At 43.1% G+C, this 21,225-nt stretch overlaps 1 protein-coding gene across 1 annotated transcript in view; it reads right to left on the bottom strand.

Annotated features, from left to right (window-relative positions):
• The window catches only part of LOC126285122 (uncharacterized PE-PGRS family protein PE_PGRS54-like), a 113,453-nt gene that overhangs the window by 55,075 nt on the left and 37,153 nt on the right, over nucleotides 1–21,225 (bottom strand). The window contains exon 2 of the mRNA XM_049984444.1: nucleotides 1,374–1,506. Within this exon, the coding sequence (XP_049840401.1) occupies nucleotides 1,374–1,506 (133 nt within the window). The remainder of the gene's footprint in view (nucleotides 1–1,373; nucleotides 1,507–21,225) is intronic.

The following is a 21,225-nucleotide window of genomic DNA, read 5'->3' as shown; positions in this document are numbered from 1 at the left end:
TAATGGGAAGTGATTTCGAGTTGGGCCCCGGCGTTTTGGTATTGTTTTGGAAGTCTGGTCTCTAATTGCGACATTTTAAGTCATCTTTTATCCAGGGCAGCCTGGCGTCACTTTCCGTTTGGTAGACACTAAAAAAAAGGTTTTTCATTTGATTGTGAACCAATTGTATTAACTTTTTGTGTTCCTTGTCTTATTTGGGTTCGCAACGAACTGGTGCGTCTTGTAAATCACTTACATATTGCTGATTATTGCAAAAAAAAAAAAAAAACTGTGTGCGCCACCTTTTAAAATCATTTTCAGATTGTTATTTATGTTTCTTAAGTATTGAAATCTCCGTGGCTCATCATTAAGCCACTTGTTGTGATTGTATATTTCATATTGTCTTAAATATGGCCACCTGTTGATAGCCTCTTATATGTTTTATAAAGGCTTGTTTTGAATAAATTGTTAATTATTGGTTTGCTAGTTGCCGTGTGAAGGAGTGACATATTTGGGGGCCTAGACGTTCCATGCTAAGTGTACCCCTCATCCCGACTACCTAAGTCACAAAGGTCAACTCAAGTCTTTGTTTCGTTAGCGGCCCCCTTTCTTTTTAAAGAAATTTTATTGTTTTTGTACAGTTCGGTTAACTCGCACTTTGCGTGTGGATTGCAAATTTACACATTTCTGTTTTTTGTTGTCATAACTGCTCTTTAATTTAGTATATAGAAATGCTTATATACTGTGTACGAACATAGAGTTTAGGTAACACTGTGGTATTCATTATAGATTGTTCGATTGGCAGAGCCTCGTTGTAGGGATTGTGCTGCATCCACTTGTCTACTGAGATATTTACTCGCTATTGCATGTTTTGCTTACGCTCAGTGCTTTACATCTTAAGATAAGAAAATGAACTGCAATAGTTCGACGAACTGCATGGGTACAAGGAACTTCACTGAAGTCACATGAACAGGAGTTTTTATGGAAGCTGTATAAAGTCATTATTATAGAAAGGAAGCTGACGACATGAAATACCAACACTAGCTTTAGACCATTGACAGTTATTACACTGCATTATCCGTGAGCAATTGAAATAACAAGTGACACTTGACACAAAGAAATACTTCACATGTTTGGTTCTGTTTCGCCATCATTCTTGAAGTGGTGTACACACTGTGAAATATTACGATTTATTTATTCAGATTATTATATGATCGTTAACACAGTGTACTCGCGCCTACTTGCTGAAGGTTATTCAAACTGAAGGCTGTTAGAGGTCATGTATGCATTTATTTTATTTTATGATGCACGAGGTAACCAAAATGAATTTTATAATTCATGTGGACGTTAAGTGTTATCACCATCCAGAGAGCAGCAGCAGTTTGATCAGGTACTGGGCTGAGCAGTTGCAACACACACGGAGCGCCACAGCTGAGCGGGCAGCGGGCCCCGGTGCAGATCCGCGCGCCGCTGAGCCGCGATGTCGGCGTCGCGGCGGCGGTCGATGGCCGCACCGCCGGCCGCCCCCTGTTATCGCGGCAGCCGTTACTCTGCCCCTGCAGCGGGCCGGCTCAGACCGCGCGACAAATCGCCCGTCACGGGCTGCGAAGCGCGCCACACGTCTTCTCCAGGCGGCTCTGCCTGCTGCTGCACATGCTGCACTCTCTGCTGCAGTGCAGCGAAAAAATAAAAACTCTGCAGTCACCCTCCCGTACTAGTAGCGCTTTGTTTTCAGTATAAAGCGCCACTAGGGTGACAAACAGTTTTTATTACACTGCCGTTACACTGAAAGCGTATCAACAGCAATTTTACTGAGTAACGGGCGTGGAGATGCGAGGGTAGGTCTAACTTTCGGCGTGAGACAGCTACAGGAACGTCACTATGAATATTGACTTACTGGGCATCGGAAAAGCATATGATGGTCTATGTAGAAGCAAAGTAAAGAAGTCCCTGGAGAGCAGAGGAGTAAAATGGAACGCCCTGTTAAACACGCAGGGCCGGCCGGGGTGGCCGTGCTGTTCTAGGCGCTACAGTCTGGAACCGCGTTTTGAATCCTACCTCGGGCATGGATGTGTGTGATGTCCTTAGGTTAGTTAGGTTTAAGTAGTTCTACATTCTAGGGGACTGATGACCTTAGAAGTTAAGTCCCATAGTGCTCAGAGCCATTTGAACCATTATATCAATAAGCCCCGTTGCTGCCGCTGACGGGCAGGCAAGGTGGCAACTCAATGACTCCAGTAATTGAAATTAACATAACGAGGTGGTAGTACAGTAAAAACTGGATGTCAAATGAGATATGGCACGAATGCGAGCCACGCATGGCTCATAAAAAAAAGATACAAATGGCTCTGAGCACTATGGGACTTAGAACTACTTAAACCTAACTAACCTAAGGACATCACACACATCCATGCCCGAGGAAGGATTCGAACCTGCGACCGTAGTGCGGCTCATAAAAAGTATACAGATAAGAGACATGTACAACAGGAGTCCGAGGGAGGTTGGATTTGCTGCAACAGAAGAAGGGCTTAAGGTAAGCTTGCTCTCCATTCTGCTGATGGGTGACATAATGAGCAGAGTAGCATAAGTCTACGAAAAATGAGAACAATGATGTTCTCAGAGGTTCAGATCACAGGGGAAAACAAGGAGGAGGAAAGTGTGGTAGCCAATAGTAGGAGGAACTGTTGTATGTGAAGGAGAGTGTACCCATGAACACATGATGTTTTTTGGTCGGTACTTCAGCCTAGTAAGGATTCTACAAGCTTGTGAATAAATGGGCACCAGGTACCGTCATAAGCAGTGTCTGTCATTTCCTACAGTTTTTGTTGTTAGACATGAGGTTGTGTTTTGCACATAATTTGTAAATATTTCGCATACTATACACTGCAACTATATACCCTCGTATATAATTTTTGAAACTTTCATTTCGCGCACTTACCTACTTCAGTTCCAAAAAAACTGCGTGATAGCCGTTTGTGTGACAGGGTGATTGAACCGAACAGAGAATGTTGACTACGAAAGCTGTTTGAACTTAGTCCATGGCACTCAATGCAAGCCCCAATACACAGTATTACACTCCAAAGCTCTCAGCCAAGTGGACCACGGAAACATACAAGTCTCATTAACACCTCCAAACAGTGAGCGACAGTTACAATAGCTTTGCAAACAACATTGTGTATACGGTGTTGAAAGTCTCAAAGAGTGCCAATAGTTTGCTGGGAGTTTCTACATATTCAGAAATTTAGAGAGTTGTCGATAATTGTTGGAAGCAAAGAAATCAAAAACATCACATACACTAAAATAAATGAACACAAATAGATATTTTTAAGGAATGAATAACAATAGCCGACAAAATCAGTCGTCAAATATATCTGTAGATAGAAATAAAAATTTTATGAATCTGAGAAGTCAAAAGTTGGTTTTTTTCAGTAATATCCGGAGACAAAACGCCAAAGTTGACACTGGTGCTCAAAGAGATCACCCAGACAAAGAAAGCTCGCATGTCAAAGTCAAAAGTGAGATGCATGCTTGTGTGTTTCTTTGATTCCAAGGGAATTGTTCATAAAGAGTGCGTGCCTCCTGGACAAACAGTTAGCCAATATTACTACAAAGAAACTTTGCATAGACTTCGTAAAAGAGTTCTTCTTGTCCCTGCCAGCATTGCTGATAATTGGATTCTGTATATCACGATAATGCGCCATCCCATACTGCCCTGTCAGTACAGCAATTTTTAATCTCAAAACAAATTTCAGTACTACCACAGCCACCTTATTCACCAGACATCGCTCCGTGCGACTTGTTTCTATTTCCAAGAATTAAAACGGTGGTCAAGGGACACCATTTTCAAACGCGCGATGTCCAAAAAGCTGTGATTAGGGTCTTGGAGAATATTACAGAAGATGAGCTCCAAAAATGTTACCATCAATGGCAGAAGCGCTAGAAAAAGTGTGCGCAATCAGAAGGAAACTACTTTCAAGGAGACAACACTAAACTTGACTAAAACAGTAAGCAACACTTTTTTTTCACATCAGTTCATTACTTTATTCTCGCAAATCGTATACTCACATACAGACGTTATCTGAATTCCGCCCTTATGACTGGGAGTTCGTGTTTCTTGTCTGTAAAACACAGAGAGGAGAAGACAATATTAGATTATACTAGTCAGAGGACCGCCGTCTGCCGTACTGGTGTTTGAAAGACTTTTTATTTTGTGACAGCAGTTCTTCCGTCGTCACAGACGTGTACGAGAACCATCACTGCGGCACACCGGACGCAGTACACACGGGGATATTACTAATTGCTTTGGCTCGTTAAGGCTATAAGGCTAAATAGCTGTGATCACGTAAGTTGTATTTCCACTGAGGTTGCACACCCCTGTAGCTCATCTTTGAAAGTACTGTGTTCTAGTGTTTGGTTATTTATATTAAATGGCTTAGCCATAGAAGGGGACAGATTTGGGCAGCATGATCAATCATATTAGTTAGGGAATTCATTTGTATCTGGTTATGTCGGTTGGACATTCATATGTAAACATTTGTAATATATAAATAGGTTTTTAATCTACCAAAAATGTATAAGCAGAAACTACATTTATCATTTTGTAGTTACTAGTTCCCTTAACCATTCATTTATGTTTATGTTGTAATTTATATGTTAAAGAGCAAGAAGGAGGAAGTAATATCACAACTAAGAGATCCTAAGATCTGCTTCAGAGGGTAGTCAGACAGGGCCAAATCTTGATTTTCGCGTTCAGTATTTTCCGTTCCGCACATTCATTTTTACACCTGCCTGCAGTAGCATCAAGGAATCTTACCTCAAGTTATAGAAAAATATCACATGATAAATATTTTTTCAAAGTTGTGTACAATAAACACTGTATCCCAGCTTGGGCACGATAAATCTAAAGCCACATCAAACACAATGCGAACAACACTCCTTGTATCGTAGTTCATTGCACTCGCCGGTAAAAGATCCCAGCATTTCTCTATTAAAATAATGGAACGGAGGCGCATGACCAATCGTTGTCTTACGCACATTATGTATAATTATGGAAATACGCTTCTGTCTTGAGCAATAACGATTTTCTCCTTTAACTACCCATACTATTAAGTGACGTTTCATTATTTTGAGTCTTCAGAAATTTGCTTGATAATCTTAAAAATTTGCGGCTTATACTATTTATATTTATAATGTTAATAACAGAATACACACCATAACATCAATACCGATATTTCTTTAATTGGCCGTCATTGTTTACGGCTTATACAACTGTTCCGCATCTTCACGTAGCCCTACGTGTGTTGGGCCGGAATTTTTGCATATGCAGAGCACTGTATGAGGGTAGTGTGTGTGTGTGTGTGTGTGTGTGTGTGTGTGTGTGTGTGTGTACATCTCAGTGTGTACGTGTGTGTGTGTGTGTGTGTGTGTGTGTGTGTGTGTGTGTGTGAGAGAGAGAGAGAGAGAGAGAGAGAGAGAGAGAGAAAGAGAGAGATAGAGAGCGAGAGAGAGAGAGAGAGAGAGAGAGAGAGTTTTTATGTGTCTCTTATGTGTATGGAGCATCTGAGCCCGCATCTCGTGGTCGTGCGGTAGCGTTCTCGCTTCCCATGCACGGGTTCCCGGGTTCAGGGATTTTCTCTGCCTCGTGATGGCTGGGTGCTGTGTGATGTCTTTAGGTTAGTTAGGTTTAAGCAGTTCTAGGGGACTGATGACCATAGATGTTAAATCCCATAGTGCTCAGAGGCATTTGAACCATTTTGTTTTTTGGCATCTGATAGTTCTTTAAGAGCAGGGAATAAAATTATATTGGTCTTTTGCACATGGAATAAAATTAATCCACCGTAGATGATGAATTTCGAAGAAATACATATGGGTGTTCAAGAGAAAAACCGTGTTTGCTCAAGCCAGAAAACTATTTTCCATAATTGCATATTTGAAAGAACATACGAAAAAATGGGTATCTAACAACAGCCTGACTATCCTATTTGCTTCTGCCATTGTCAGTTATGTTGCTGCCCAAGTAGCAATACTCATCCACTGCTCTTAGCGTTCTTCATCATGAACCAGTTTCACTGCCTGACTTAATTCGGCTCCATTCCAAAATCGTTGTTTTAGTTTTATTTGTGTACACCTTACAAACTGTATTCATGACGTTATCCACTCTGTCCAACCGATCTTCCAAGTCCTTCCCCAGCTTTTATTCCTTCTCTCTAAAAATACTTCCTCTCTCAAAATACTCCTTGCTTTCAGTGCACAGTTTGAATAATATCTGGGATGTGCTACAACCACGTCACACTCCCATCTCAGCTATTCCTTCCTTTTCGTGATTTTTTTTGTCGTTGCTGACACTTTAGAGCTGTGGTTCCCAACAGGTGGTCCGCAGACCCACAGGGGTCCGCGAGCATGCCACGGGGGTCCGCAAGATGCTGTTATATTTCGTATGGTCACAGATTTTTCGTTTTGTTTTGGCCGCTCAGTATTTTTTCAATAATGCATATGTCAGTGTTTTTCTAAGTACTAAAAATAGGCCGGCCGGTGTGACCGTGCGGTTCTAGGCGCTTCAATCTGGAACCGCGTGACCGCTACGGTCGCAGGTTCGAATCCTGCCTAGGGCATGGATGTGTGTGATGTCCTTAGGTTAGTTAGGTTTAAGCAGTTCTAAGTTCTAGATGACTGATGACCACAGATGTTAAGTCCCATAGTGCTCAGAGCCATTTGAGTTTTAAAAGAGTCTACCACTTGAGCCAACGCGTGTTCCAGAAAGTCACTGTGCACTTGTTCTCATGACAACTGGGTCTTACGTCAAGCTGAGAACGTTTGTGGTGGAGCGGATTGGTTCTCCGAGCGTGAAGAACAATGTGACGACATCTACTCAATGTGGGCGTCCATGCCCTGCGAAGATGTCGGTGCTCTAACTGTTTAGTGAGAACAATTCCCCAATGTAATGGATGGAGCAATTGCAACACATCCTTTGCAGTACTTTGGGAATAATCACTCTGGATTGTCGACTATCATTTTGAACAACAGTCACACCTTGTTGAATTGCAAGGTTATGCCAATGTGCAAAATGTCGGCGGGCAACTGAGTTCTGGATACTGTTCACTGAATGAGGTCAACATGTGCGAATATAACATAATAAAATCTGGAGATCTGGGTCTGCTTCCGTGGCCTGTCAAATGATTCTTCCATAAATTCAGAGTCCTGCGCATCGATTTGGCAACACGATGCGATAGATACATTAAAATCAGAGTCTGAGTCAATCGGAAGACGAGATAGAGAGTCTGCATTGCCATGCTTTACCATAGATGTGTACACAATTTCATACTGATAGTGTGAAAGCAACAAAGCCCAGCATTGGAATTTTCGAGCAATGCGTGTAGGTACCGGCTTTGACAGATGAAACAAGAGCTGTAAAGGCTTGCGATCTGTCACTAAACAGAACTTGAGACCATACAAATAGTGACGGACAATGGTCACATAATCAATAGCAAGAACCTCTTTTTTAATTTGATAATAATTTCATTGAGTTGAGTGAGCTACTTTGAGGGATAAAATAGGGCATTCTTGTGCATCAATTCTGTGCAAAATCAGAGCGCCGATTCCGTAGAAAGAAGAGTCGACTTGCAAAAGTACTGGCTTGACAGGCACAAAATACATCTGTCACTAAGCAAAACATTTTTGAGTTTCTGAAATGCGTCTTGACAATCTTTAGTCCACTCAAAAGGCACATTTTCCCGACGCCAGCGATTCAATGGAGCCCCGATATGAGCGGCAATCGGTATCTCAAGATCAGACACATTGCGAAGAACATACAGGTCACGGGTTGCAACAAAATGATATTGGGGAATGTGCACACCCTGACCATTTATCACCTAACCTATGTACTGTAGTTCAGTTTGAAAAAAGTCACACTTTTCGAGTCCTGCTTCTGATAACACTCGAAATAGAGTACGCAAATTGGTAATGCGTTCCTCTGGTGTACGACTTGAGACGACGATATCGTCAAGGTAGTCTGAACAAAATGGTACTTTTGTAATCAGCTGTTTCGAGTAACGTTGAAAAATGGCTGGTACGGAAGCACTGCCGAAGTGCAAACAAATAATTGAACAGTATTATGTGTGTATTTATAACAAACACTTTCTGTAATTCTTCATCCAGTGGAATTTCCAAGTAGCCATCATGGAAAGATATCTTGGAAAAGTTACGTCCAACACCAAGCCGGTTCATGAGTTTCTTAACTACGGTCTGTAGGTTGACTGTAGACTTCAAGTCAACACAAATACGGGTGCGACCAAAGACTTAGACCACAAAACGAGGGGAGTTGCCCATTGACTAGCGTGGATGGGAGCAATTACTCCATTATCTTGCAAGTCTTTCAATTCACTGGCTGCTTTCACTTGTAAAGCAATTGGAAGTGGTGGGCCCAAAAAAACTTAGGCAGTGGATTGCCTTGCAATGTAACATGAGCTATAAGGTTGTGGTGTCACCGCCAGACACCACACTTGCTAGGTGGTAGCCTTTAAATCGGCCGCGGTCGGTTAGTATACGTCGGACGCGCGTGTCACCACTATGAGTGAATGCAGACCGAGCACCGCCACACGGCAGGTCTAGTCTAGAGAGACTCCCTAGCACTCGCCCCAGTTGTACAGCCGACTTTGCTAGCGACGATTCAATGCCTACATTAGCTCTCATTTGCAGAGACGACAGTTTAGCATAGCCTTCAGCTACGTCATTTGCTACGACCGAGCAAGGCGCCATATTCAGTTACTATACTTACTTCAAGAATGTATTCTGAAAAGATAAAATTGTGAGTCATGTACCATCAAGAGCGACGTTCATCATTAATGGATTAAAGTTAAATATCAAACTAATTATGTCCGCTTCCTGAATTCTCATTCCTTGTCATGTTGCAGACCTCACTTCAGTATACACTCCTGGAAATTGAAATAAGAACACCGTGAATTCATTTTCCCAGGAAGGGGAAACTTTATTGACACATTCCTGGGGTCAGATACATCACATGATCACACTGACAGAACCACAGGCACATAGACACAGGCAACAGAGCATGCACAATGTCGGCACTAGTACAGTGTATATCCACCTTTCGCAGCCATGCAGGCTGCTATTCTCCCATGGAGACGATCGTAGAGATGCTGGATGTAGTCCTGTTGAACGGCTTGCCATGCCATTTTCACCTGGCGCCTCAGTTGGACCAGCGTTCGTGCTGGACGTGCAGACCGCGTGAGGCGACGATTCATCCAGTCCCAAACATGCTCAATGGGGGACAGATCCGGAGATCTTGCTGGCCACGGTAGTTGACTTACACCTTCTAGAGCACGTTGGGTGGCACGGGATACATACGGAGGTGCATTGTCCTGTTGGAACAGAAAGTTCCCTGGCCGGTCTAGGAATGGTAGAACGATGGGTTCGATGACGGTTTGGATGTACCGTGCACTATTCAGTGTCCCCTCGACGATCACCAGAGGTGTACGGCCAGTGTAGGAGATCGCTCCCCACACCATGATGGCGGGTGTTGGCCCTGTGTGCCTCGGTCGTATGCAGTCCTGATTGTGGCGCTCACCTGCACGGCACCAAACACGCATACGACCATCATTGGCACCAAGGCAGAAGCGACTCTCATCGCTGAAGACGACATGTCTCCATTCGTCCCTCCATTCACGCCTGTCGCGACACCACTGGAGGCGGGCTGCACGATGTTGGGGCGTGAGCGGAAGACGACCTATAGGTGTGCGGGACCGTAGCCCAGCTTCATGGAGACGGTTGAGAATGGTCCTCGCCGATACCCCAGGAGCAACAGTGTCCCTAATTTGGTGGGAAGTGGCGGTGCGTTCCCCTACGGCACTGCGTAGGATCCTACGGTCTTGGCGTGCATCCGTGCGTCGCTGCGGTCCGGTCCCAGGTCGACGGGCACGTGCACCTTCCGCCGACCACTGGCGACAACATCGATGTACTGTGGAGACCTCACGCCCCACGTGTTGAGCAATTCGGCGGTACGTCCACCCGGCCTACCGCATGCCCACTATACGCCCTCGCTCAAAGTACGTCAACTGCACATACGGTTCACGTCCACGCTGTCGCGGCATGCTACCAGTGTTAAAGACTGCGATGGAGCTCCGTATGCCACGGCAAACTGGCTGACACTGAGGCGGCGGTGCACAAATGCTGTGCAGCTAGCGCCATTCGACGGCCAACACCGCGGTTCCTGGTGTGTCCGCTGTGCCGTGCGTGTGATCATTACTTGTACAGCCCTCTCGCAGTGTCCGGAGCAAGTATGGTGGGTCTGACACACCGGTGTCAATGTGTTCTTTTTTCCATTTCCAGGAGTGGATTTCTCCCTCCTCACGCCAGCCTGCGTGAGCTACAACGCGTGCCTTTCGACCTCCACTCGTGACGCTGTGTTGGCTCTTCTGCTAACACAAAAAAGATTATTAGATGTTCCAATTCCGTCTGAAAATAGTTCAGGAAATTCTTTAAGCAAGTTAGCTGTTGTAGAGGCTGACAGTACCTTGTCGTGGATGCTAAGGCCAAACAAATCAAAGGTATCTAAATCGAAAATGTTCTCAGTGTCTCTTGACTTCAGGACAGTAAAATTCACTGAGATTTGTAAGTGGCAGACAAACTAAACTCTCTAAGCAATAGCATTTCCTGACCGTTGTAAGCAATGAGGTGCTTGCTAGATTTAGAAAGGTTTGGTGAGCCTAACTGTACGTACGTGGCACGATATAGCTAAGTTACTGAGGCACGTGTGTCTAACTGAAAGTTCACACGACAATTCGTAATGAGACCAATAGTTTGTTAGAACGTCGTTGCACAGCACTGGGGCGAGGAGGCACAACCTTAATTTTACTTTTGTTACAACCTGCTGTAGGTTTCGAAAACACAGCGTCACTGGCTGTGCAAGAGCCTTTTTTATTTCTGAGAGCGGACAAAAGTGCCGTTTTTGTGCCGTTGCAAACAAACTGTTTGGACATGGCCATTTTTTTCCACACGTGTAACACTTTGCGTTACGTGGTGGGTAACCCGCCCTTTGTGAAGTGCAAAACATCTAGGGCAAGACTGCGCTAAATTCACTGGCTTGTTTACATGTCCATGCGGCTGTCCGTACAACTGTGTAAACGACCGTTGCCCTGGTTGCTTGGGGTGGTTGCGACAAGGGTTGATTCGACCCTACAAATAGGAGCCTGGTCAAACTTATCGGCCGCTATGGCACCCGAATCATATTATACTAAGATCTGAAACACTTGAGAAAGATGATCAGAGTACTTTAGGATGTATTCCCGTATTCTACTATCTGGGACGCTGAATATTACTGCATCCCTTATCATTAAATCACTGTAAAATTTGGTGCAACTAACTGATATTTATACTTCCTAGTCATCCCGTTTAATTCTGCATACCACTAACGGCACGTCTGCTCCGGCTTCTTGTGCAAGCGAAAAGTCTGGAGTCTGGTTGCAGCTGCTAGAACTTGCATTGTCATAGTGCTGAGTTAACGCAGCGGTTACTTGGTCATAGCTGAGGTCGTCGGGAGACCCGGTTAAAAATAGTCTTTGTATTGTAGAACGAAGGCTTTCACGACCGGGTGACATGGCTGTTGATATACTTTCCGGGATGTGAGGTCGTGGTTCAAGATCTTTCCTGCTCCTTACGTTTCGTCCAGGACTGCGCTGGACTTCCTCAGAGGCGCTGCTCCGCTGAGTCTTGCTGACTGACTGGCCGGGTGTCTGAGAGCGACTTATATATTGTGAGAAAGGGGGACGTGGTTCAGGTGACACGTGATGAGCAGTGATAATCCACAGAAAAGATAAGGTTGACTATCGATTACCACCTTGTCAAAGATAAAAATTGTTAGAAATTTTGTAGGGCCACTGTCCATATATTGCTAAGTTTCATAGCCTCCTCTTTCCTATTAAAATTATCGTGATGTTTATAAATTTCAATAGCTTCTCTATAAAGCCGTGGATAGTAATTTAACGTTGTAGATAAAACTTCGGTATCCGAAAACTTCACTTGGTGGTTGCCTGGTTGAAGCTTATGTTCCGCTACAGCTGATTTTTCTATTTTTCCAAGTCGACAAAGACTTTTATGCTCTTTCAGTCGCATATTTACGCTTCTTTTGGTAATAGCAATATAAAATTTACCACAGGTACATGGAATTTTATGCACACCACATGTCGACAGGGGAGGGCGTTTATCCTTCACAGATCGTAGTACTTGACTTATTTTCTTTGTTGGTTTAAAGACCTGTTTTATGTCATGTTTTCGTAAAATCTTACAGATCCGATCTGTTACTTTTTTAATAAAAGGGAGAACTACTGTATTTTTCTGTCGTTGTGGTTCATTCTTATCTTTTGGTCTTCTGTTCCTTGGACGCAAAATTCTATTTATCTCTTTTCTTGAGTAGCCGTTTTTCTCAGAAGCCTGCTTCAGATGTTTCACTTCAGCATCCAAATGTTCAGGTGTACATATCCGTTCCGCTCGATCGACAAGACTTTTTATGACACCCCTTTTTTGTTGTGGATGATGATTAGAATGTTTGTGTAAATATCTGTCCGTATGTGTTGCCTTCCGAAAAACTTTATATTCCAAGTTTCTCATAACTAAGACACTCAAGAAAGATATTCTGTTATCCTTTTCTATTTCCATGGTAAACTGTATTTTTGGGTGAATTTTATTTACATAACCAAAGAAATCGTCCAAGGCCTTTCTGCCATGTGACCAAACCACAAATGTGTCATCTACATATCGATACCAACGAGATGGTTTGTTATTAGCTTTATCTAGGGCTGATTGTTCAAATTTCTCCATGTAAAGATTGGCAATCGCAGGGCCTAATGGATTACCCATTGCTACTCCATCAAGTTGTTCATAAAATTCATTATCCCACTTTGTATTAACCTGAACACTAGGGACCCCGCAATCGAAAGAAAGTATTGTAGCTTTACAGTACCTTGATGAACTTCACAATGTGCTTCGCACTGTCTCACGTATTCGAATCACTCCTCTTTTGTGTCGTTCAATTGCTGGAACGGTGGTATGTTGGTCTGCGGCACTTGTTGGGCTGATTTGTTGGTCTGTAGTGCGGCAGACGCGGTTGGTGCACCCAATAGTTGTTGTACCGTCGTCAGAAAGTTAGTAGTTCGTTTGTTCTGAAACTGAAAAACCATCACATTGGAAGCCTGTGGCTGAGGTGCCGGGACAGGGAGGATTGGCGGGGTAGTCATGGTTCGCATAAATACTTAATAGCAAAAAAGGAAGCAAAGAGAAATTTGATTAGTTCTGTTGCTCCCCTCCTGGAATACATGCAAGAACACAATAACAAATTACCAAAATAATCATCCCTGCAAGCTACAAGATAAGAGTAGCAAACAAAATCTTCGGCCAAGTTGATGAACTTCAACCTGAACTGAGTTTTCCTCGTCGCCAGTTTTGTGTCGTCGTTGACACTGTAGAGTCTTGTACCAGGGGAAGCAAGGGAGAGGATGTTGTTTGGTGACCGGTATCCTCTCTCTACAACACAGCTGCGCACATACGTTAACAAGGTTATTTATTCATAAGGTCAAGAAGTTACTTATCTTTAAGCATGTTGTTATGGTACAAGATGTTCCTGAAACGCCCGCTAAACCCGCTGGGCAGAACAGGTGATTAGGATTGTGGAAAGGCCCAAATAATGTGACGGTCAGTTTCACTTCAAAAGTGTAATTTATTTTAATTTAATAACACATTTAAACCAAAACAGACATGGATGAACCTTTACAACCAAGAGTTTCGAAATCCAATTCATTCACAGCTGAAGGCCTCCAAACAAGAAATCTTAAGAATCAACATGATAAGTTTGAAGTGACTGAGGACTCGCAGTTAAAATTGAAAATAAAGTAATTCTAGCTGAAAGCCTGAAGGCAAAAGTGGATAGAACAAACATATACAAGGTGCAAATCAATAACTGAAGGCCACAATTAAATTTCAAATATTTAAAATATGTTACCACAATCTTTTATGGCAGAAGGCCGCAATGTTTTCGTTGAAGGGGAAATTTTCATAATAAAGCTTTAAGAAGCTGAAGGCCCACAATTTATTTTTCCAAAAATTCTAAAAATACCTTAAACCTTTAAGTTTTAAGTGGTGACAGCGCACTAAATGAAAAGATAGCACAACAACAATAGCTTTCAACAAAATATTCACTTGCCAGAATTCAAACTTAAGCAGATCTTAGGATCTCTTAATTGTCATATTATTTCCTCCTTCTTGCTCTTTAACATATAAATTACAACATAAACATAAATGAATAGTTAAGGAACTAGTTACTACAAAATGATAAATGTACATTTACTCTAGATTAGAAACCCTTATGTATATAGCAAGTGTTTATATGTCAATGTTCAATGGACATGAAGAGATACAAATGAATGTCCTAACTAATATGATTGATCTAACTGCCCAAGTCTGTCCCCTTTTATGACTACGCTATCTGCTATAAATAATGCGAGATTACTGACATCATCTATGTACCAAACACTACAAGGCAATACTTTGAAAGATGATCTACAGTGGAAATGCCGAAGCAATTAGCAATATCACCGTGTGTACTGCGGCCGGTGTGTCGCAGTGATGGTTCTTGTACACGTTTGTGACGATGGAAGAACTGCAGTCACAAAACAAAATCTCTTTCAAACACTAGTATGGCAGAAGGCGGTCCTCTGATTAGTATAGTCTAACACTGTCTTCTTCTCTCTGCGTTCTACAGGCAAGAAACGCGAACACCCAGTCACAAGGGTGGAATTCAGATAAGGTCTCTAGATGAGTATTGACAGAAAAAGTGCTCTCAATCACTGAACGCTGAGTACTCAACGACGACTCCCTACCCGGAGGCGAAGTCCAGAATCGTATAAGTTTGCAACTGTACAGCGGCTGAAGCCCCACAATTGAATTTCCAAAAAGTCAAAAATACCTTAAAGTTTTAAATGGATGACAGGGCACCAAATGAAAAGATAGCACAACAACAGTACCTTTCAGCAAAATATCCACTTGCCAGAATTCAGACTTACTTATACGGCCCGAAGGCCATTGATTTACATAAAACACAATAAACAATATTTCTTTTCAAGCACTGGCTATAACAGATTACCAAAAGACCATTAAACACCCATGAAAAGGACGGTAAAGACAACGGCACTCACACACCTCCAGAGGCAGGGGGCGGGGGAGGGGGGCCTACCCTAGAACTATTAATTTTCACTTAGATGGTGGGCCCAACTACACTTTATCCGTCGGTAACCCAACCAAGAGACAGTCACGAACAGACCACTCAAACGACTTGCTAGCCTCTAATCGGTACATCAACTCAAGGACGAAACTGTTATGGGCGTAATTATGCACATTGAAACATGTATTAAGCTGTCAAAACTACACACTTTGTCGGACAGCGACAACAGGTGAGGAAAGGACACTGCCTGAAATTATGTTAGTGGCCAAGGCAGGTAACCAGAACACTAAGGCCACACGGTAGAAAATTCCGAGGGTGCAACTCAATTTGAAAAAAAGTGATATAGTTAATGCCAGAAATTACGTTAGTGGCCAGGGCAGGTAACCAGAACACTAACGGCCACACGACAGAAAATTCCGCGGGTGCAACTGAATTTGAAAAAGGTGATATAGTTAACTCCACCAAAAGAGAGCATTGCCTGAATTTGCGTCAGTGGCCAGGGAAGATAACCAGAACACTAACGGCCACGAGGCAGAAAAATCCGCTGATGCACTTGCATTGTAGTGAACCAATTAGTTAATTCCACCACATGGCGGCTCGATTTTACCACTGGGTCGGTGAGCCACGAGGCTCGTAGCGATCGGACAGCTCCACACACGCTCCGACACTGTGCAGGGACTACCAGCGGACCCAGCCCACCGCGCTGCACAGAGATATCCTCCCTAGTTTGCACCAACCGACCGACTGCCCGCACACAACCTAGCTGGAAACTTTATGCACAAGACCGAAGATGGTACACGGTGCAGATATCGATACAAATCGCTGCTGCCACGTGTAGAAGTAGGAAAAACCAGGGCATAACCGCACCAACGGCGGGAACCAAACGCGGATAGACAGCCAAGTTCAAGGAAACGCATAGTTCGGAGTGAGCAAGGCCCAATTCCGTAATAGTCCATGTTAGCCTCACCATTGGTGACACACACACAGACTACAGATAACGCAGCAAGACCATATTACTCTTCTATAGTTAGTTTCATCAAGAAGATTTTATTATCATTGGCCTGTGCAGAGTTGAAAGGAATATGCGCAAGGGACTGTAAGGATGATACGGGCTCACTTCACGAAAAAGCTGCTCACGTGTGGGTGTGGCGGCATCATCTGAAAAGGACTGAGAGTGACTGTGAAAATTTGTCTTTTAACAACGAGATGCTGACGGCTCTATCGGTTAGCCATTCAAATTGGTCCTTTGTGCGGCTAACCCACCAGCTGACTCAGGAACGCCTTGCCTCCGAATTGCTGTGCAAGCCAAGGCCAAGCGCCTCCCACAGTAGGCAAGACATGGATACAGTATGTCGTAAGCAGCGACCACGCCCCAAATATTAAATTGTTGGTCCCAAGCTGTTGGGAAATCTGTTATCCACTTAAAGTTTTATAGCAGGTTTCTTGAACGTATTTGCAACTGTTGTCTTAAATGAATGTTCCATCCATATCACGTTTAATTGAACAAAAGCGAACACAAATTCTGCTGAAAATTTACAATTACGGCGCTTAAGTGCCGACCAAAATTTGTTACTTCAAGGGTACGACATTTTAATTAATTATTGCATATCAGCGAATTCTTTATACGCCAGCCATTCATTCCTGTAACTGGTAATACCCTACTAATTTGTGTATTTTCACTATGTCACTCTGAAGGGAGGAAGACAGCTGCAGTCTTTCACCCTTTTTGGAAGCGATGTGCTGTAGATCAGGAGAGCAGACTTTCTCTTTATATCATTGAACGTGAGGGGCAGCCATAGAGCTTTTAACTATTATCTCGAAAAGAAAAGATAAAGTTATGTAATTACTATTTATTACATTACCTGTACATGTCCGCAGTCCTGGTAGTCATTGGAATCTCCAAGTGACAGTACCGTAGTACTCTGTTACAGGGACCAAAGAAAAATGATGCGCTGACCGGTGTGGCCGAGCGGTTCTAGACGCTTCAGTCTGGAACCGCGCGACCGCTACAGTCGCAGGCTTGAATCCTGCCTCGGGCGTGGATGTGAGTGATGTCCTTAGGTTAGTTAGGTTTAAGTAGTTCTAAGTTCTAGGGTACTGATGACCTCATATGTTAAGTCCCATAGTGCTCAGAGCCATTTTTGAAAAATGATGCAGTCCTTTCGTAATGAGTACAGTCTTTCAGTAATTCGTTTCCTGCTCTTTAAGCTGAACAACGCTTTAAATAGTCGAAGGAAAGTTGGTGAGAGTGTGCGGTTACAACACGCCATCATATGACACAGCTGTCAGGTGGTACAGAAGCATCGAGTGAGGTATGAAAAGTCTGAATCGTGAATAAGAAACTACATTTTCCTCTGAAGAACTGACAATAGCAAAGAAAATGGTCGTTCTGGTGGTTGAGGAGTGGCATATGATAATGGAGGCGATGTTGAAAAAAGTGAAAATCAGACACAGCTTAGTTCTCAGTATCCTGCACGACGTCAACAAGACCATGGTCACAATCCTTTGAGTTCCAGTATTGTTTACATCTGTTTAAAAAGTCCGCCGAGGTAAGAAAGCAGCTGAAATATTGCAGCTGTTTCAGGTCAATCCACACGAGTTAGTTCCCTAATGACAATGAAAGAATACTGTTTGTATCATTGCGACCCCGAGACAAAGGAGCAAACCTAGCAATGTACACATCTTGAACGATATTGTTGCTTTACAGTTTACACCAAAACTGTAACACAACCTATTTGTGTAATTCTCCCATCTCAACAGTCAGTACAGTAGATTCTTTAATGCAGCATGGAGACTGCAGACAATATTCACTGCTACAAACTGTTGCGAAGCTAATTGGCACTGAGCACTATGATACTTAACTGCTACCTAGAACTTAGAACTACTTAAACCTAACTAACCTAAGGACAACACACATATCCATGCCCAAGGCAGGATTCGAACTGTAGCGCCTAGAACCGCTCGGCCACTTCGGCCGGCCAAATGTTAAAATGTGTGTGAAAAACTATGTAAGTTAACTGCTAAGGTCATCAGTCCCTAAGCTGACACACTACTTAACCTAAAGTATCCTAAGGACAGACACACATACACACACACACCCATGCACGAGAGAGGATTCGAAACTCCACCAGCCGCATAGTCCATGACTGCAGCGACAGACCGCGCGGCTAATCCCGCGCAGCGGAAAGCTAATTAATTCTGCTTCTATTTTCCTGTTATTGCGGTCATTGGGGTTTAAATTTTCTGCAGCCTTGGGAATTTTCTTTAGCTGGCTCACAAATGGCAAGTTAACTTAGAAACACCGAACTGTCATGAATTTGGTAGCCACTGAATCCAGCCTCCAGCAGGTAAAGAGCAGGGAAGTCACAGCATATTACGGCAGCCTGCATCCCATAAACTGCATTGTGCGAGATGATAAAATAGAAGGAATCCTTTTTGGTGAGATGAAGATCTCAGAGCTAAGTGAGCTCCCAGAACTTGAGACCAGGAGACTGGCCATTGCCCTCGTCCACGTCACAAAACAACTCTCACTTAAATCCGAGTAAGAAGAACTCTGATTGTCTCAGAGTAATTATATCGGCAGAAGGCACGTTTTTATGAGCATTACTTTGTGCAACGTTTCTGGTTAGCTGTGGTTGGATACGTGCCTTCCTTTCTGTGCCACGCCATTATTGATTAACCATGACAAAATCTTTGAGAGTATGAATTTTTTGGACTTGTTCATAAAATTATTATTGGTCGGAACTCACAAGGTCCGCTGCAATTGGTCGGCGAGATCCATACAGCGACAGACCCAGCTATGATTTGGCGAGTAAAGGCAGAACAAACTTGCTGCTGAGAGACTGATGAGCACATTTGCTTCAGGGGCACCGTCGAGAAGACAGTTCACTTTAGGCAACCGCAGAGGGAGATGTCTCCTACATAAAGATAAGCACAGAGGGTGAGTTGACTCAGAATTTTCAGCTGCCGCTGCAGCTGTCTTTCACACTCATTCTATATAAAAGACGTAGGCACGATGTGGTGCTGCAGTCACTGATCTGAGTTGGGTACAGAGCTGTTTAATTTACACCAGGGTTGAACCATGCAGTTTCAACTCTCGCAGCCAACTAGTTACACCCATCATTCACTTTGGTAAATCGATTAGTGTTTGAACATGATTTTACAGGGTACTTTCTTTAAATCACTAACCATTTCACAACCAATGGCTGTACCTGAGACAGAGTTTCACATTATGCTTTCTCTTGTCCACACACTAGTTCCAAGTTCATAATTACAGTCTTTTGCTCATTCAGTAGCTATTTAAACGCTAGATCAGTGAGTAAATCATTTTATTTGATGATTTATGATATTAAATCAAATTGTTACAGTTACCACTGTTTCCCCCCATCATTATACAGCTGTGTCTGGCATGGCAGCTGTACTTCAATACTTTACTGGGCTACCCCTGATCAGATTTCATACAATAAGACTTCAGGCATCGTATTACATGTTTCTCTTACATTTGTGTAATATTATTGGGAGCTTACCTTTCTTATACGTAAATGGGGATCAAACATATAGCACGTTAGGACCATGTTAAACAGCTCAACTGACACCTCGCAACAACCATAGCATAAGTGAAAATCCAGTCAACATCGACCGATGTGTTGCTGCGTGTGGACTAACATGCTATGGTGCTAACAGACTGTGTTTGTTAAGGACAAACCACTACAGGACCATAATGCTAAAATCTCTTCACAAAGTTACAGGAAACTGTCAAGACGAAGCATCCAAGGGTGTGCTTTTTTTCCCTGCATAGGACACAGTTACAAGTGCTGCTTATTTGGACTATCATACTAAGGAGTAGCTTACGAAGACCTCCTTCGGCCGATACGTGAGTATTTGCTTTTCAGTCTGGGGCCCATACAACACTGGTAGATGAAATAAGAAACGAAAAAACGGAAAGCTTGGCCATTCTGGCCGCAGAACGATTATCATGTCACCCGTCAGCCACTGGCGTCACTTTGATGTGGTATGGAAGGGTGTGTTGTCAGCATGAAACGTCCCCTTTGTAAAATTTATACACGACTGTGGTTAAACTGACACACAATATTTTTAGCGCAACGCAATCCGACTTCCAAAAATCCCTACGAAAGAATGGCCCTGGCTAACATTAACCTATACCTTTCACAAATCACTTACCTCACAAAAATCTTCGATACTCAAGCTACTGCAATACAGCGAGCGCCACTACTGCCAGCTAAATAAAAGATTCAAACTACGGAAGTCACTAACAACTGACGCACAGTTAGCAAATGAAAGATTTTAATAGAGAACAAACAATGTATTTACCTTAATAGTCATAATATATATATCAGTTCATGACACCAATTCTTACAAATTTCAAAACTCCGCCATCTCTCTCCCCACGTCTACTACTGCTGGCGGCTCACCTCCAACTGCGCAACGCTACGCGCTGTAAGCATCCAGCTGCCTCTGCTCAACACTACAATGGCAGACAACAATGCAAACTAAACACACACTGCGCACAACACAGCCAGTGATTTTTCATACCGAGCGCTAAGCGGCGTTACCAATAAGAAAACCTAAACAGCCTATTTACATAGCCCCCATGCTCCCCACAAAAAATTTTTACAAATTGTTTTGGACAGTGGCCAATAATGATTTGATGAAATTTTTCATAATTACTATAACAAAGATATCAAATGCACACACTTATTGATACAATGATGGTCAAAAGCTAAAATTTTCTCACAGTCCATATAGACAGTCCTGATCATTCACCACAGTAAAATAGTTGTGTTTTTCTCAAAGACTGAGCAATAGAAGAAAATGCACACGGAAGTAGTGGATTTCCATGCAGTCTTGAAGAAGTAGTGTTGTCCTTCCAACGAAAGACAGTGCTGACTCTTGACATGCAGACAGGTAATGGGCCACAACAGAGTCAGTCGACGTTGAAGACTATCGGTAGGTAGGTCATCACAGAGCAGACCCACTGTAGTCCAGGTAGAGATTACGGTATT

The sequence above is a fragment of the Schistocerca gregaria genome, chromosome 8, assembly GCF_023897955.1.
Source record: "Schistocerca gregaria isolate iqSchGreg1 chromosome 8, iqSchGreg1.2, whole genome shotgun sequence".
NCBI classification, from domain to species: Eukaryota; Metazoa; Arthropoda; class Insecta; order Orthoptera; family Acrididae; genus Schistocerca; species Schistocerca gregaria.
The sequence above is the reverse complement of the archived record's forward strand: the minus strand, read 5'-3'. Positions and strand labels throughout refer to the sequence as shown.